An 18,357-nucleotide genomic window follows, 5' to 3' on the forward strand; every position below is an offset into this window, starting at 1 on the left:
TGTGTTTCCATGGCGCTTGTGTCACAATGCACACGAGGTCCGTTCCTCTTGTGAAGAGACAGACTGACAGGTCAAGCTCTGGTACTGTTCCGAGGTAAAAACTGTGTCAGGTGAGCTCAAACGATCCGACAATCGCCATCACGTCCCCTCAAGGCAAAACCAAACGCTCACAGAACTCTCTGACATGGAGATGTTTAATCTGAAGTGCTGAAATCTAGCTGTCCCCTAAGGATGTGTGTGTGTGTGTTTGTGTTTGTGTGTGTGTGCGCACGTTTGACTACTGTTTTCTTTCAGACTCTCTCAGTCCAACATTTAAGCAATGATTTCCTTGAGGGCTTTTTCACGGAGTGTGACATACCTGTCAAGTTTCCACAGCAGTTGGGAAACAGACACTCGGGTGTGCTGTTGAGACCAGAGTGTTGCAGTGTTCCAATCATTGTAAACCATTTACACTGTGATAGGGCTTCAATGCATGTTTTAGCAAGCCTGATCACCAACTGGCAGGTTCCTGTTATTATTCCGTACAAAACACACCTATAAGACAATTGCACAATCATTAAAAACGTCTACGAGGTGCCGAGCAGTAAATCTTGATGTATGGTGGACTTGTATGTGTGTGTATGTGGGAGTGGGAGGGTGGATTGAGGCGGGCAGGGGTGGGGGTGAATTGTGTGTGGCGTAGGAGGATCTGCCTGTCTGTCAGGTGTTGGTACTCACATTAGTCACATAAAAACAAAGCATTCTGGGAAGCGACGATAGGCAACACAAAGAGAGTGTCCACACTCTACTCAGCACCACAGATACCCGATCCCCTCTGTGTGAGTATGTGTGTGTGTGTTTTTGTGTTTGCGTGAGTATGTGTGTTTGTAGTGTGTGTGCGAGTGTGTGTTTGTGTGGGGTGGGGAGAGGATGACGCCTCATTGGCTGCCATGGTGGGGTCAACTATAGGTCGGGACATTTGTGATGGATGGACCTCTCTGAATCTATTCCAGTGGCCCTCTTCTTTCTCTTTCTCTCTCTTTCTCACTCACTCTCTCTCCCTCTCTTCCTTCACCTCTTTCTCTCCCACTCTCATTCTCTTTTCATAACGCTCTTTCTTGTTTTCTCCACAGTTTCATTTTCTTACTTACCAAGCAACATTCTTTTCTTTTGATTTCTTTCCCTTTCTGCCTGATGTTTTTACTACTCCAAATGGGCTTCAAGCTGTTTCTCGTCTCATCCTTTTTTAATCTCTCTTCCTTTCTGAAACTTTCCCTGCATTAAAGTTAACTAAAATAATAGTCGATACGTAATACTCTTTCCTCCACAATCCTGCATGACACTTCTGCACCCCACCCTCCTCCTCTCACTACAACATCCTCGTCCAGGCAGGCTGGGCCTCAGACATTTAACAAACGGCCCCTACCCTAATTATTTTTTCTCTGTTCTTCAATACCTCAATTCTGTGTGGACCAAAGGACAATACAGCACTGACGGAGGAAATATCTTAACCTTCTCAGAGTAAGACCTGACTATATTCTTAAAATATTCAAAAAGGTGAGAATGAATCCTGATGATCTGTATTGTAATCTATGTCTAGGTAGAGTTTCTGAAGTATTATTCTTACAAGAAAAAACACAACAATTTCTCAAAGCATTTCCTGCCCAAGTGCAGAACATTGACAGCGTGCAACAACATGATGACATCTCTCTTTCTTTCTCTTTATTTTCCGCCATCTTACTTGCAATCCCTGCATTGACACCCGGAGACACGTATCTGTCGATGAAGGAATTCATTTTGGCTGCCAATCAAATGGGAGGGGCAATTGACTGCTGACGTGCGGATAACTAGACTATCTTGATGAGTGAGTTCTGTCTGTCTGCCCCTGTCTGTCTGTCTGCCCCTGTCTGCCTGTCTGTCTGTCTGTCTGTCTGACTGACTGGCAAGGCCAAATGTTTGGAGAGATGGAATGAAACCCTGAAACATAATCACTCAGACCATCAGAGTTGAATGCCTAAAACCCAAACCATTACCACAGAAAACAAGGTTTACATGACAGCATACCCTGTTGCAGACCTATGGAAATTTTTCACATGAACGATGAGCATAAATAGCTGCTGACATTTTCATGAAGCAATCTGTGCAGCATAATACTACAACTGCCTCGTGTCAACATGGCCGTTGTCGACTTAGCAATACAGAGACATGACATCACATTGTCTCTGTCTAACTTTCTATTGGCTTTCTTGTGCTGCCTTTTGTTTTTGCGATGTGAGTGTAAGTGTGTGTGTGTGTGTGTGTGGGGGGGTATGACTCACCCTCCTTTTTGTGGGCTATCACTGGTATTTCAGATAACAGCACTGCGATCTCTTCTCCTTTTTTTCCTCTGTCTTTCTCTCACGCTGTCTCTTTCCTCTCTGTGAGAGCTCACGGTCCATTCCCCTGACTCTGGTATGTCTGTTCCACATTTGTATGTCTGAAATAGGGCCCTGTTTGGCTTTGCTTTCTTTTTCTCTTTCTCTCCCACTCTCTCTCTCTTAATGTATTTTTTCTCTCGTTCACACACACTGTCATGTCTGTCTCTGTGAAGGTTTCATGGTTAGGTTCTCTGAAACATCATTCTAACCCCAACCCCCAACCCCTCCACACACGAACACACACACACACACACATACACACACTGAACAAGTGTGTATGTTAGGACGAGTTAATACAATTTCTGAAATTGGATTTTTGACATAGGTTAATAATGTGATTAAGTTAAAACCGCAAAACCACAAAATCTTGCACCATACTTTAACTCTAACCCAAGGACAAAAGAGTGTGAGTAAAAAAAACATCTTACGTCACCAACCACAACTGTACACTGCAGTTGGCCGAGTAGTGACAAAAAAAGATTCAAACAATCTCTCTTTCTAAAGGCCAAGAAACTAACAGAGAAAAGAATAGCAGTTTATACATGATGCTCAAAGAGGTGCTGGACAAATCTGTTCCCCACCAGACCACACAACAGGTCCACAACGACTTCCTCATGTGAGTCTCACTCAATCATTCTTGTGAAGTAAACATTTAGGGAAAAGCACCAAGAAGAAAATGAAAAAGCCCACATTGAAAAAGAGGTAAAAGGGAGTTAGACGCTTGAAAATAGATCTGTAGATTTTGATTATTTGTAGTAAACTGCAAAGCACAAAAATGTTCTGCTGAGGAGCATTGACTCCTAAGGCTCCATCATGTCACTGGACTTACAGTCGGATTTTAACCGAATAAGGTTACATTTGTGGAAATGGTATTCTTTGTTGTAATTCAGTCAAATTAACATGAGTAAAAACTAAATGCATATGTTGAAAGAAGCAAAGACACAAAATTATGTAATAAATACGTGGTCTAAAAATCGAAAAATATCAAATGTAAACTAAAACATTAAACTTCATAGTTTATAATTGTTGTTACATTTTATTGCCTATTTATTCAGGCCTAATTGATAAATATGTTTTTACAAAGAGCTCAAAGACTTCAGATCTAATCAGGGCTTTATTGTGATAAAATCAACATCAATTGCTATTACTATTTGCTTTGTAACTAAGCTACCAATAAAATGCATTTGGTGTTATGCCTTCACAAATGCAGGTTTAGACTAGTTCACATTCCAATATTGCTGAGCACGACCCCCCCCCCCCCCCAAAAAAAAAAAAATACAAAAAAATAGTGTATTTTAATGCAACATAAAGTTTTGTCGATATGCAATGATATGCAAAATGTATTTATAATATTTTGAAGGGATATTGGTTTCTGCTATTTACACATTTTTGAAGGGTAAAGTTGCTTGGGTTTCGTCATCCAGATCGGGCCAGTACTAATTGTCCCTTATATTCTTGGACGTATGATAAAGCATTTCTCTATTTATATAGTCTGCGTCACCTCCTAAACTGAAAGCTTTGAAAGTATATTCCTCCTTTAAGAGGCCCTAATGGTTTATGTCAGACATCTGTCTTCGAACAATGTTTATTCCCTAACCTAATTGAAACCATGAATTGCAAAAACACATCAGAATCTGGCCGTTGAAGAACTAAATCGTCTTGATCGCCCTTTTTAATATGCTGAGGTCATTCAAGCATTTTAAGGTGACAGTATGTTGCTTTACAAACACACTTTTAGAGCTATATTGTAATGTTTGCCCATTTTGGTCTGTAAGCTGTTGTTTTGGTGAGGCTGCTGTGACAACAAACTCAGAGAGAAACGTTGTCCAGGCGGGATGAACCCGCCGTTGCTTTTGAGGGTCCCTATGACCATAGGAAAGAAGCCATGTTTCTGATTCAATCAGTCGAATCGTTGTTGCTCACTTACTTTTACGGTTTTTCAGTGCTATAGCTTTAATAAAAAATACAAAGCACTAGGTTTGAGGCAAAGGCAATGTTAGGTCAAAAACATTGACAGTTTACCGACACGAAAATAAATATCTTTAGAGCGCCCTTCATTTCCAAAACACATTGAATATTTGAATAAATGTACAGGCTTTAGATGCACATTAGGTGCAACTTGGTAGCAGATGAATGTACATTACAAACTCGGGGTTTTCAAAACAATTAACCAAGACGTTGTATTGTAGATCTAATATTGACAAATTTAGATACATTTTCCAATAGGGTATAGCTCTCATAGGCCTATTGCCTCGATATTACCAGTTCAAGCTGTACTCGGATTCCGATTATAATACTGGGAATATAACACCAAATGGAATATAGGCCATGTTGAATAATACAAACGGTCATTAGAGATTGTTTGTGTCAACAAAACTGTTTGAACTGTCAAATACAAACGAACTCGGCCGAATCAAACTTGCTTTGACTCAGCCCATAGTTATGAAATTAAAGCCTAATATTTGCAAATAACCTCGAATGCCTGAAATGTGTATATATATATATATATATATATATATATATATATATATATATATATATATATATATATATATATATATACATATAAAAATAAAAAAACATCCTGGTCTATCATCTGCCTTTTACATCATTTGAGCTTCAACAGGCCCAAACACCTAATCGCGTTAATTATTTCGTGCTCACGAGCCCTGCGTCAGCAACCCAAACCGGAACTTAAACCCTACATTGTTAAGTGAAACACCCTTTAGAACCACAGGCTTTAATTTAGGCCAGTGTTGAAGTGTGTAGAGTGGAGCAAAGTTAGTCGCACAGACTGTACATTCCTTATCTGTAATCCTGCAGCTATTAGGCTTCGTTACATCTAAATGTTTTTGTTAGTTTAACTTATCCATCTAATCATTTACCTTATGCGTATTACATTTGTTGAAACACATTTTTTATGTAGCTACCATAACTGTGGGTATTTTGCATTGGCTACAAATAACCTAATCAAGTCGACTCTTTGAAACTTTTTGTTGACAAAACCTGTAGGCTATATTCCATTGGATAAAGCAAGGATTTTTTTGACAAACAATTGATCAAAATCACGGTTCTAGGTAAAGGTTTGACACAAAACATCAAGCACCTTACAAGTCTGTGTACATAAAAAATTATTTACACTGATACAACCAGATTGAACAATGAGGGTAAACTGGGGGTTTAGTTCTGCAGAGGTTAAAAGTTTACCACGAAAGTCAAAGTCGACGTTGAACCACAATCTTTGAAGACTTTGGGCAGGAATAGAAACAGATACAAAAAAAAAAGATTCTAGTCAATTTATAGATTCATAAAATAAGTAAAAACAGCATCACTTACGTACACTGTCCCGTGACACTGCTGTTGCATTGAACAACTGTCCGGAAATGCGAGCGAGCAGACCCGGGTTACAATAGCAGCCAGCGCAGGTGGATCCAAGGTAAAAGTATGTCATTAATCACTGGATCTCAGTCTCGCGTTTCCTTTCATGGTAGGGTTGAGACGAATCCTGTGCACGAGGAATAAAACATAAAAGACATATGGGCAGTGAAACGTTTTTTTGGGGGTGAAAAGGCCTATCAGCAGTTTAAGAAGCAGTGTGGAAGAAGGAGAGATTGAATCACAGTCAAGGTCATGATCCTTGAGTGTAGCTTTGAAAGGTAGATTATAGGTTCAAGCATCACAGTAGGCTATTTCACTCTTAAGCATAAGCTCATAATAATTTCTATTATGTAGTTCATAGGGATCACAATAAAATAGAAAGACACATGCATAGGCCTACATGTACAGCATGTCAAGGGGAGATGCTGATGCTTACTACAGAGTTAGGTTACAGTGACATGGGGTGTAAGAGATGTGTTGACCTAAAGTTGTCACGGGGTGGAAATTCTGCGATCTTTGTGAATGTCTCTGCTCAGGAAGACCTGGTTAGGTGGGGATGACACCTCGACGTTCCTTGAGGCGCTTGACACCGACACTGACATAAAGACGGCGGCTCTTACTTGCCAAAAGCCTGCCCTGGAGGTTTTAATCAATGGCTTTCTTTTTTGTCCTTTCAATTAGCCAATGACTCGATAAGGTTGTCATCGCGAATGACGCTCTCATCCCTTCCGTGGATAAACATACCTTTATTATGCCAATAATGTTCTACCCCTTGGGACTGGAGTACACACGGCTGCATACATTCGCAGCCTTTGTCCTGCCATGCGTAAAGTATGCTCATGTGGTTGTATCCAGTTATTATGCCGTTAAAACGAATACTTGTAGTCTACTTGTTCACGCATAGGCCTAGTCTACATTCATAGCCCACGAAAATCTAGTTATTCTCAAATGGCGTTTACTACCGTCCCATCTACGGATGTTCCCGATGAAATCGAGAAATATAGGCCTATAGCACAGAGATTAGCATGCTTCTCTCAGTTTCAGTTTACTTTTCATATGTTACTTAGCATGTGCCTCTCATAATGCATAAAAGCAATCTGGGTCTTTCCTCTGATATGGCCCAAAACTTGATGACGAATCAAATGACTCGTTGAGGCAGGCTCCCCGGACACTTGCACCACAATAAGAATTTACATGCTCAGGTCTCACAGAGGCAAAAGCACTTTAATACATATCATTTGACCCGTAAACATCGCGCGCAAAAAAACACTTTATATGTGCTCAAAATTTGATTAAATAGTAACAGACAGAAGCTTACCACAGTAGGTTACATGTCATCGGTCGCTCCACACTGATAAAACTCAGCGTCCATTCATACATTAAAGTGTTCAGCATCATGCAAACCTTACACAATACACTCAGATTGACACTCGCGACGGTATACAAACACAAATGGGAAACACGGTTGAACACGACGGAGTTTCTTAAAAGGATTGAAGAACACACGAGTTACTTCAGCTGATCGTGGTGGTAAAATGTATTTTTCAGTGCAGCCAATTGTTCTACGTCAGTATTGCACACAAAACAGTGACCCATATCACACAATATATTGATGCTTATGAGTCATTCGTTTATTTGTGCAGCTCTGTAGAGAAACAGCATCAGATATATGAGGTATCACTGTGCACCATGACAATCTATGTGGATGTGGAGGAAATCTAAACAACTGAAACCACATTCTGGCTATAGTTGTCCTTGTACTTGGCTTTTTAAAAACAACATAAATTGACCACGTAGTCCCTTATAAAGTCCAAAATAGTGCATTAGTCATCCCATGACTAGGTTCGTTGAACCAAATCAGTAAATGACTTACAGCCTGATATGGTGGAACCGCATCTTTGGTATATTCAGGCCAGTTTTATATCGACAATTAGGGCTCTTTAGCTGGAGGAATATGGGTCAGCCCCAGAGGAAGTCGTTGATGCGGCAGGAGACGGAGTGCATGGGGCAGAGAGGGACTTCTCTGACCCCGCGTCATCTGTTTTTTCGCTATCACCAGGGTCGGATGCAGGGGCTTTGGTCGGCAACAACCCTTCCTTCTCACGCTTCTTTTGTTTCATTCGACGGTTCTGGAACCAGATTTTGACCTGAGTCTCATTGAGTTGCAGTGCTGCAGCTATTTCCACGCGCCGGGCGCGGGTCAGGTACTTGTTGAAGTGGAACTCCTTCTCGAGCTCTGTTAGCTGCTTGGTGGTGAAGTTGGTCCTGACAGTGTTTGGTTGACCCCCAAAGCCGTACTCCCCTGACCGTCCTGTGGAAAGAATAATGACATGGTTATATAAAGAACATGTGGTTACTAATTGGTCACTACAAGTATACTGTCTCTCAGTTTATGTTCGAGATATTGTAACAATCAAAAGTCATGTTCACAGTTCAAAGAACACCTGACTGTCTAAAGTCTCTTCACCTGTAAAACCGTTATGCATCAGATTCTTACCTCAGATTAAGAGACACTTGGGGTGAGAGTGGAATCTTATCATAAAACAGTAGTGTACCCACATGCCCTAACATTGGGACCACCAGGAATCAAGTAGCCCCTTGCCACACCGGTCTGCCATACCACTATATATAATTAAACTCTTAGTGTTCAAAATAATTCGGATGCGTATGTATTAAGTGCTTTATTAATTAGTTTTATAAGTTTATAGTGAGTAAACACGTGTATATAAAAACGCAGGTGGGGCAGTCTGAGGCCTGGCATATATGAATTATAAATCCAGATTCAAAGACATGTGACTATGTTGAAATACTACTTTAACATGTTAACTTACTTTATATGGTATTAATCACAAGCGTCATTACTGTCACTGTGACGGAGGTGGCTGTGAAAGGCACAGTTATCCTCAGCAAAATACTGATAGTATGGTAGCATTTATTCAAAAAGTTATTTGCTTTTTACACCTAACATTCTGGGAGTCCTCTCAGGCGGTCCAGGTGTTAACACAGGCCTGTCTAATTTAATATCCTTATACTCGACAGAGCCCCATTGCAGACAGATGAACGTCCTAGGTCTCACGCAACAGTTTGGCCAACTGTACGGCTTCGGACGTGCCGCCCTTTTCGACAATTATATGGCTAGCGTCGAATGAAGGCCACCTTACATGTGATATGGTGACACTTATTTTCTCTGCACTCACCTGTCTTGGGAGGGTTTCTCTTAACTTTCATCCAATCGAAGGTCTGTGCGGAGGACGCGGCCTCGGACAGGGGTGAACAGCACGCGTCTAGGTGGGTCGTGTGCAGTGGGGACAGCGGGTTCGAGCACCCTGTAAAAGGGGCTAGGTTTGCCTGCTCGTGCACGCCCCCGTAAGTGGCGTGTGAGTACTGGAGCTGACCTAAAGACGCACCCCCGTAACCTTGACGATGCTGTGGAACCATTGAAGAAGAGATGTTTCCGGAGTACACTAACGGGGCGCACTGAGGGAACCCCGCAGATTCCACTTCATGGTTTAGCGCGTAATGATTATAGCTAGTACAGAAACCTTGGGGCCCGTATCCTGAGGCACAGGTCGGGTGAGCCCCATACGCAATACTTAAAGATCCGGGTGTGGACTGGTAGGATCCGGGCTGTTGAGGGAGGCCATCAGGGGAAGCCCTGCTTGGTATAAAGCGATCATCCCCACTGCAATTATTAACAGTAACAGCACACGACTGGAAAGTGGTAATTCCGTGGTCAGAGTGGAAAGCCCTGACAGAGCATGAGCCGCCGTCGCCGCTCATCACCGAGTAATCTAAGAAGCTGCTCATTATAGCATCGTCTCTGTGGAACTGAGGGACCGTCCAAACAGGCCCCGTGTGATGACTCTCCTCTCTCTCACCCTTGGTGACCGTGCCAACCTTTACCGAGTCACTCTGTTATCAGATGAGGGAGGGGGACACTAGGGGACGATATCAATGAACAGTGGCGGTCACGTGGGCCCGGGTCAGCCAGTGAGGTGTTTGTTCTGATCCCCTTAGCGGTGACAGATCGGTGTTTGAGTGGGTATTTAAATTCCGAGCGCTCGTCGATCAAGGTGACGCGTGTGTGTGCTAATGTATTGGTCGAGCAAACAATGAGCTGCGAAGCAGACGGCAGTGGACGGCCATGAGGTTGCATGGAAAGCTGAGAAAGCCAAACAAGCACCCTGCTTGGATGTCTACAGGGAACGACATTTTACACTCGACACTAGAACAATCCTCACCGTTGCAGGTACGGTTGCCTTTTGGAGGTGTGTAGCCTTTGAATGTATGTATGTATGTATGTATGTATGTATGTATGTATGTATGTATGTATGTATGTATGTATGTATGTATGTATGTATGTATGTATGTATGTATGTATGTATGTATGTATGTATGCTTGTTGGCCTATCTATGTCTGTCTGTCGGTTTGTGTGTGGCGGGGGGGCGGGGGGGTTGACTATACACCTCATTGTTTTCTTTGGGTGAGCCATATAGTTATCCATCGTGGACAGTGATCCTGCTGCTAGGCGGCACATGCGTGCGGAAGCAGCTACTTAAGGGGAGGTGACAGGTGAACTTGAATTATACTTAGGCTATGTAACAATGGCTTACTACGTTACGGACGCACCATCTAGGCTAGTCTGTAAGTTATTAATGCCTGCTACTCTGATTTCACTCCTGTATTCAGTAGTTATACCGTGATCAGCTCATTTAATTGAGCGAATGAAGTCTTTATGTAGCCTACAAAGCCTATAGGTATGAACGTGGGCTGGTTATGTCCATCATCTCATCATATAGCCTACATCTATTGTAGAAATGTATGTTAGGAATTGCGCTTTCAATAGACAAAGCAGTTGAAATATGGGTGAGGCATCTGAATATTGATCCGACTGGCCTACTATTGATGATAGATATAGGTATAGGCTACATGTCTGTCTACATAGTTAAGGTTAGCCAAAGTGCGCATTCACTCTCATTTGCTACTAACCTAGCTACACGTCATAAGGAATGTGACGTTTTTGGTGTCTTCCGTTATAGTTTTGTAATCACAGTAGGCTACTAATCTACCAAAACAAAGATTTGGGAAGAAACGGTGTGACCTATTGTGCCATGGCGGATCGAAAAAACGTCTGTCACCGTCAGCATCCAACCGGAAAACGGCTTCTGATTTCCGCCCCCCCCCCCCCCCCCCACACACACACACACACACATTCACAAGTACACACACACATATTTTTGTGAAGATTCAATAACCAAAGCCAGAGGTTGTAATTCTGTAAATTGTGCTGATTTTTTTTTAACGATTTAGCCTACATATTTACATATGTAAATGTTGGATTAGGCTACAAATTTGCAGCTGTAATTGCATTTATTAGGCCTAAATATAAATGAACACATTCAGAACACGAGTGTGTGAATATTTTGGGTAGGCCTGAAAATGTCAACATAGACCTTTAAGTTTACACATTGTCTTTCACAGCTCTCGTGAATTTTATTTTATAATTGTTTTTACTTCAAATTCAGCTCGCTCGAGTGTGATTATTGTATACATGTGAACATAAACACACAAGTTCCAATTTTTGTTCTACAAATGCTCATATCTTATTCTACAAGTTCTCACATCAAGTATATAACCTCTGGAATTTCACAACAAATGTGGAACCAGCAATGAGAAGGAAATGTAGGATTGGCGCCCCTATTGGATGAAAAGAGCAATTCCGGGTATTTACATTATCAGGAGAGTCAGCCTACTAGCCTGCATAATGCTAATTTAAACATACTGGGCAGTCTTTAGTCCTCTGACATTACCACCAGGCCCCATAACCCCCCAGCCCACCCCCGTTCTTGTCCCATCCTCTTTTGACAGCTTTCCTTTCCCACAATGCATAGTGCGTGGGCTCAGATAGTCCCCTAGCTGTCGAAACTTTGCCGGGCTGTGAAACTTCTCCAGTGGTCTTTGTGCGTGGTCGAAATGTATAGGAAGAGAAAGGACGCATTGTCTCGGAATGATTTTGTTACATGGTCTTTGGAGAGGAACGCTTAACAACAAACTCTAACCCTACAAAAATAGATAGGCCTACAAGCTACGCATAAATATATAACATCCATATGTAGAAGCATGACACAATCGAGTGCTCAGCTAAAATACTACTAAATGGATAATTGTCCACCTTATACACTTTCTAGTAGGTCTAGTAGGTACACGTTCCTACAATTTCTAAAACGTGGCAGTTGACTACATTTTTGAATGGACTAACTCATGCATGTTGTTCTAAATTGCATCTGGTGTTGCTACGAGTAGTCTAAGATACAGTCCTAAATCAGAATTTCCAAAATACTATAACAATTTCACTTAAAGAAAACATGAAATAATTCTTCATCACGGTGAATAGTAGCCTACAAATATATCTCCACATTTAGAACAGACAAACACTCTCTCACTGGCCTCGTGACCAAATAGCCTAAGCCCATTTCAATAAATGTTCATTGTGGTTCATTAGGACATCCAAGCTACTTAAAGAAAATGTAAAAGTTGAAAATGTATCAGGAGCCTAACATGGCTCGACCTGGAGCTGTCTGTTTTGAATGAGTCTACTTTGAAATGAGTGAGCAGCGGGGGCAAAATGCTATTACTACCACGCTTTCTGCTGCCGCGCCATGTTTGAACAGCTATAAAAATGAATTATTACCAAACGCTTAAAAGGGTTCGGCCTTTTTGGCCCCGAATCGCGAATCCCATATGAAGTTGTAAGAGGGTTTTTATTTGTGCATACTACATCGCAATTGGTCTCTTCAATGCCCTTCTCATTCGTGACACGCGGTGATTTATGAGCTCCTGAAAGCAAACATGGCTCGGGCATGTCTACACACACACACACACACACGCACACACACACACACACACACACACACACACACACACACACACACACACACGCACACACATACACGAACGAAGGAGGCTTTGCTATGCTATCTTAAGATACTCACTATTCTGCTAACTCATAAAAACACATTTACAAATTAGAGACTAAATGTAGCCAGGATTAGTTCTATAGATTAGCATTCGGACAGAGTCTTTAGGGACAAAGACTTGGGGCCTGCACAACATCGGCTAGCGCTAGCCTGGTCTTTCTAATTTCAGCAAGATATGCGTGTGTTGGTGCGTGCCTAGAATATTAATGCTTATTAGCACATGTCTACCATATCATTATATAGGCCAACTAAAACGTATTAATTAAAGAACGGATATAGGTGATGAATAAAGATATGGCAACACATATTTGGCTTCATATAGGCATGTATTTCTCATCTTCAAATTAATCCACTATGTCACTATGCAACACGATACAATAAATTAGGCGTAATACGCTACTCAGTCGAATGTGCCCATCCCAGGATTTTGAATTAGAGTTGTTGTTTCCATTTAACATGCCCTCTCCTCTCCGTTCTTCAAAACAATTGATTAATTTGAAGATTAGACCTTTAGAGGAGATTTTAAAAAACTGAACACAATAACCAAACACAAAATTGCAAGATGCTTGAAGCAAGTCAAATGTATTCTAACAAAAATATGCATGGCATTGTACAAGCTTTAGAAAAATAAAATGAGCAAGGTTCGTACTTGTAGGTCTACCTTTTACACTCTGCTTCCACAGTTAGTTTTTTGTTGTTGATTAGCCTAATTGTACAGGCTACAGATTGTGTATTTCAATTATGTACTTTCATATTCTTACCTTGTATTAATCGACAGTTGTATTAATCAATTCAGTTAATCAATACAAGAGATGTGGTTGTCATACAACACCACCATAAAATGTACTTGAGGGTTAATACCAGAGTTGCAGTTTAAGTAAATACTCCAGATAAAATGTATTTGTTTATAGGATTAACTTCAATAGTTTAGATGTTGCAAATCAATTGTTGTTAAAGACTCCGAAAAAAAATAGAAGCTGTCCGTATTTATGTCCACAGGACTGTCCAGAGATTCTGACAAGCTGGGCGAAGCAGCATCGGAGAGGTGAAGGCAAGAATCCGAGGAGAACACATGAAAGTCGTGTATTGAAACGTCCAGGGCCGGGGGACTTGCTCTATTGTCCGGGGCAGATGCGGTGCCGGGGCCTATTGTTGACACGCAGCCTGCAACAGTGAGTGACGGGTTGGGAAAATGTTTCAGATTTTTGTCATTGCAGCTCAGTGGAGAAGTAGTATAACTTTGGGCCTCGCTATTGTGATGGCCTACATTCTGGAGCAGCTGTGTGGAACTGATGGTATTTTGTTGAAATGAGCAGGTTTCCCTCTCCAACAGGGCCCCGGACTCTCTATTAAGGCTCTGTTCGAATATTGAGTCCTCGTCCTCGTCATCTTCCTCCTCGCTATGAATCCCGTCCTCGGCAGTCGGCCCTTTCCCCTCACCGTTGTGATTCTCCTTGCACTGAGTCTGCCTCTTGTGTTTCATCCGCCGGTTCTGGAACCACACTTTCACCTGCCTCTCGGTGAGGTCCAACAAAGCAGCTATTTCCACCCTTCTCGGTCTGCACAGATACTTGTTGAAGTGAAACTCTTTCTCTAGCTCCAGGAGCTGTGTGTTGGTGTACGCTGTCCTCAACCGACGGGAACCCCCTCCTCCTCCACCGCCACTCTCCAGAATCTCAGGCGATCCTAAAGCATAATCATTAAAAGAGTATAAGATAAAAACCGGAGCTAGGCCACGTTTACACTTCAAAACATAAGCAAAGCTATCCCTTGATTTTCAAACTACCACCTACACCATAAAACATTGGACACTGCAGCAAAATGGCCGCTGAAACTATTTTCTCAAACCACATCACTTTAATTTAGCTTTTGTAAGATTTTGCTCTTCTGAAATTCGGAATTACAAATCATTAACGCACCATTTGGAGGAATTTTGACCCAAAAACTGCAGAGGTATAAAGTAAGTGTGCTCCAGTGTGGTGTGGACTATACTCTACTAATGAATGCGCCAGCTGCCCACTCGGCTACGGCACTCCATCACTCTTCATTACTGTCACTTTTCAAAACTCTACGACTGCAAGGTGAGGAAGGGCAGTGAGAAAATCAAATAAATCATTTCACATGCACTAAACTTTACACTAACTTTTTTTTTTTACATAAGCAAAAATGCCAACGTCCATACGTGCAAATATGCACAGCAACTTTGTTGTCTATTGACTAGTTTAGAAACACCGCTCTAGGGTTATATTGCTTGCAATCCCCTTTTAATCTCTAAATATTTCGCAAGCAAAACACCCACCTTTCGGCGAGAAGCACACAGGTCCACTGGCTATTGCGGTTGCTGTGGAAGTCGGCAGGTGATTCTTCTTGGAGGCTTTCTTCTCCCGCATCCAGGGGTACTCCGGGGGTAAGGAGGCAGTGGGCAGCGGGCTGCATCCATCGGGGCTGTGTCTGGGCCGGCTGTGCCTCGGATGGCTGCCCGGGTTGAGGCTGGGAATGGTGTGCTCAAAAGGAGGAGGAATCAGTGTCGAGCGTGAAAGCGTCGAGCTCTTGATTGATGAACTTTGAAATGAATCACCGACAGGGGGGAAAGATGTCAGGCACTCTGCAAGCGATGGCTGACTATTGATAAATCCACTCTCTCGCTCGAATTCGTAATTCATCTCCGCTCCCTGAGAGCCGAGGAAAGTTTTCACGCGTATTTTTATAAATTTTGCGGCTCAGTGAGAAAAAGAGAGGAAAAAATCATTTAAAAATTCTAGTTGTGTTTTTTTTTCTATTTCACTGATTACGGCCGTTTGGGGACCGTGCTACTGTTAAACTATTGAATTCATGGAGACAAGGTTGAAATTGGACCGAATTGCCTGTCACATGATTACTTCTGCCCAATGACAATTTGGGGTTTAATCAAAAGAAGCCACTGTTGGCGTGATTGATCCAAAAACTCTGGAGAAGAACGCCTTCTCTGTGGGGAAGACTGTTTTTATGTTCACCTTAAATTCGATTAGTTAATCCTCTACCTGCCTCCTATACACTCCACAAAGCTGCAAAATGTGTTTTTAGAATGGTCGACGCACAGTGTGACAAGGCGGTAGCTATGGTGCGCGGGCTCATGCAGTCCCTTTACTCTTATTGTTTGAGAATGTCAGAAGAGAACGCCCCCGCCCCACACAAATCACGCCAGTAGCTAGCCTACATGCTATTCCTACCGTTGTTAGCAAAGTAAGGCGTTCATATATCTTGAGTCAGATTTCTGTCAGAATAAAACACACTCTATAATTGATCTTGAAAGCTCTTGACAGCAACAAACCCCATGCGAGGTTTTCTACAGCTACATCCAGCCTTTGTGGTTCATAACGTTCGAATGTCAGCGGTCTTCGCATTTTATGGCACGTTTATTACACTAAGTAATTGTGATCTGTAATTACTTCATATGAAACACCCAATTTTACAGACATAAAGACTGACATACACGCATACAGACAAACACTCACACACACACACAACCACATTCAAGAGCGTATCGATTTTTGTGGGAACACACTAAATGCATCATATTCCATGCAAATATATTACTTGTTACTTGATTCATTGGTTCATTAGGCAAATATAGTAGGCATGGAAACCATCTCCATATTAAATGATACATTCAAATAAGATATTACTGAACACAGGGTACGAAAGTCTATGAAAATAGCCTATATTTGATCTTCCAGGTACCCCATCGAGGTTTCACTGGATGGGGGAGGACACAGCAGGCGTTTGAGCTGGGTAGACAAGGTGGTGGGTGGACAAGGGCAAGAAAGGAGAAAGCCATTGAATGCTAAAGAAATGTAGCATTAAACAGCCTATATATTCTGTGGGATTATGTCAGATTTACCTATGGCTCTCGTAGCCTATGTTTTTTAAACGAAATATCTGTGAGATTATTACTAGATAGGCAAAATGAAAATATGTATTGCCTGAGCCCACTCCAGTGTTTGGTTAAAACCTCTTCCAGTATAATCTGTGAAAGCCACATTTAGGATGTTTTTCGTCAAGTACTAGGCAGCAACAGCATGTTGTATTTTCAAATAACTGGAATGGTGAGTGAGTAAGAGGAGGAAAAGAAGTGGTAGGCCTAGCTCAGTTTATTGCTTATATACCAAACAAAGAGTGCTGGAAGCCTGTGCGCGATCAATCTTACTCGCCAAAAGGTCTGACAGCTCGGTGCCCTCAGAACACATTTAAGGCTTCTAACTCTCCCGCGGATCAAATGGAGCCAGGAAGCAGCCAGAAACACTGGTCACTCTGATTAGAACCCGTTTCTGTTGCAGTCACAACTTTTCTGTCGCCTGAGGGATGTTTATAAGACATAAAAGAATACAACAGAAGCGGTTAGCACTGGCAGTCCTGAGGGGCGACTGTGCGCAAATGGTGAGTCGGCTCCAATATTTTTTTTCTGCGGCATATCCCTTAATAAGAGTATTAATGCGTTTTCAAAACTTTTTATTTTTTCGTTTTAGTCCACAAACCGGTTTTAAGAGGTATGTGTTAAAGGACATGGAGACATGGGTAAGAGATCGATGGGTTTTTTCTAAATTACGCACATGCTTTGTGTGCAAGGGAAAGGAGTGGGTGGCAGTATTCTCTGAACCTTCGTCTGTCCTACACACTTTTTTAACCAGGGGGTGATTTAGAGACCCTGCAGAAGAATATTGGATGAAGGACAATTATATTTATAAAGCTGTAAAATGTTATAAATTCCTGAAACTGACCCTACATCTGGGTCAAATCTGTTTGTGTGTGTCTGTGTGTGTGTGTAAGTGTGTGTTTGCGTGTGTGCGTATATGTGTGTGTGTGTTTCTAGGATCCAGACATGCCCGGTCCAAGAGCCTCTACTTCAACACACCATGCTTCAATTGTTCTAGGTTCCCCTGCTGACCATATGTCAGGAGCAGTAATAGCCTAGGCTCTACTTCCTTGTAACATTAGTCAATGTTGCATATAGCAAAACGACGGAATAACCTATTAGTTTTTTAGAACACATTTCTTTGTCTTAATTATGAGACACTCGATAACTATTGATAATTAGTGAAATACAGGGTAGTTATAGTGGGGGGAAATATGTATTAAAAAATATGTAAATATATATATATTTTCTGTCAAATCCTAGTCAGAAAAGGACGTTTCAACTATTATTATTTTCTTAAGAATGGTGTGCAAATGGAATGTGCAGCTTCCCCAAGAGAGTAACAAATCAGAACCCGTTCAAAAAAAGCTAGCCTTCTTTACATGTTACACACTTTGTGCCAGTTAAAGCTTTGCAACTTGATGTCAAAATCCTGATACCAAAAAGGACAGAATATTGATTTACCATATATGTTCTGATATCGTATAGCTTATATATGCTGGTTTACAGTATGGCATTTATACTACACTCTAATAATCATTTATCTGCAGTAACCTATAACCTACAGATTCATGCATTTCACCATACATTATGATTTATTTTGCATCCATGCCTCACTGTAAAAAATATGCATATGTAGCCTATTCAACCAAACGCTACCAGATTCCAGTCAATCTGTATCTAGCGTTGAAGTGCAGGGTTAGGGTTAGATGT

The 18,357-nt window shown here is 41.7% G+C and overlaps 2 protein-coding genes and 1 long non-coding RNA gene across 3 annotated transcripts; 1 reads left to right on the forward strand and 2 right to left on the reverse strand.

Moving 5' to 3' along the window:
* The first annotated feature begins 1,435 nt into the window (after window positions 1–1,435).
* LOC146295573 (uncharacterized) lies at window positions 1,436–13,892 on the forward strand. Its single transcript, XR_014753308.1, has 3 exons — window positions 1,436–1,536; window positions 1,748–1,843; window positions 13,752–13,892. It is a non-coding gene; the product is annotated as an uncharacterized LOC146295573 (long non-coding RNA).
* On the reverse strand, window positions 7,715–9,587 carry hoxa1a (homeobox A1a). The gene is made up of 2 exons (XM_084695480.1): window positions 8,972–9,587; window positions 7,715–8,085 (listed from the first exon to the last, which is right to left on the reverse strand). Exons 1-2 carry the CDS (start codon window positions 9,579–9,581, stop codon window positions 7,715–7,717), a joined length of 981 nt encoding a protein of 326 aa, XP_084551606.1. The 5' UTR covers window positions 9,582–9,587.
* LOC146295575 (homeobox protein Hox-A2a-like) lies at window positions 13,308–18,289 on the reverse strand. The gene is made up of 2 exons (XM_084696533.1): window positions 15,052–18,289; window positions 13,308–14,438 (listed from the first exon to the last, which is right to left on the reverse strand). The coding sequence occupies exons 1-2, from the start codon at window positions 15,413–15,415 to the stop codon at window positions 13,672–13,674; spliced, it is 1,131 nt and encodes a 376-aa protein (XP_084552659.1). The 5' UTR covers window positions 15,416–18,289; the 3' UTR covers window positions 13,308–13,671.
* Between the last annotated feature and the right edge of the window lie 68 nt (window positions 18,290–18,357).

Source organism: Hypomesus nipponensis, chromosome 4 (genome assembly GCF_054491055.1).
Source record: "Hypomesus nipponensis isolate SF chromosome 4, ASM5449105v1, whole genome shotgun sequence".
Classification (NCBI taxonomy): domain Eukaryota; kingdom Metazoa; phylum Chordata; class Actinopteri; order Osmeriformes; family Osmeridae; genus Hypomesus; species Hypomesus nipponensis.

Bases quoted from the DNA above. Each gene is read 5' to 3' on its own strand.
- LOC146295575 (XM_084696533.1), bottom strand. From the start codon at position 15,415: ATGAATTACGAATTCGAGCGAGAGAGTGGATTTATCAATAGTCAGCCA. The intron at 14,439-15,051 runs GTGGGTGTTTTG...ATTATGCTTTAG, and splicing joins TGTGTGCTTCTCGCCGAAAG to GATCGCCTGAGATTCTGGAG.
- hoxa1a (XM_084695480.1), bottom strand. From the start codon at position 9,581: ATGAGCAGCTTCTTAGATTACTCGGTGATGAGCGGCGACGGCGGCTCA. The intron at 8,086-8,971 runs GTGAGTGCAGAG...TTCTTTCCACAG, and splicing joins GAGAAACCCTCCCAAGACAG to GACGGTCAGGGGAGTACGGC.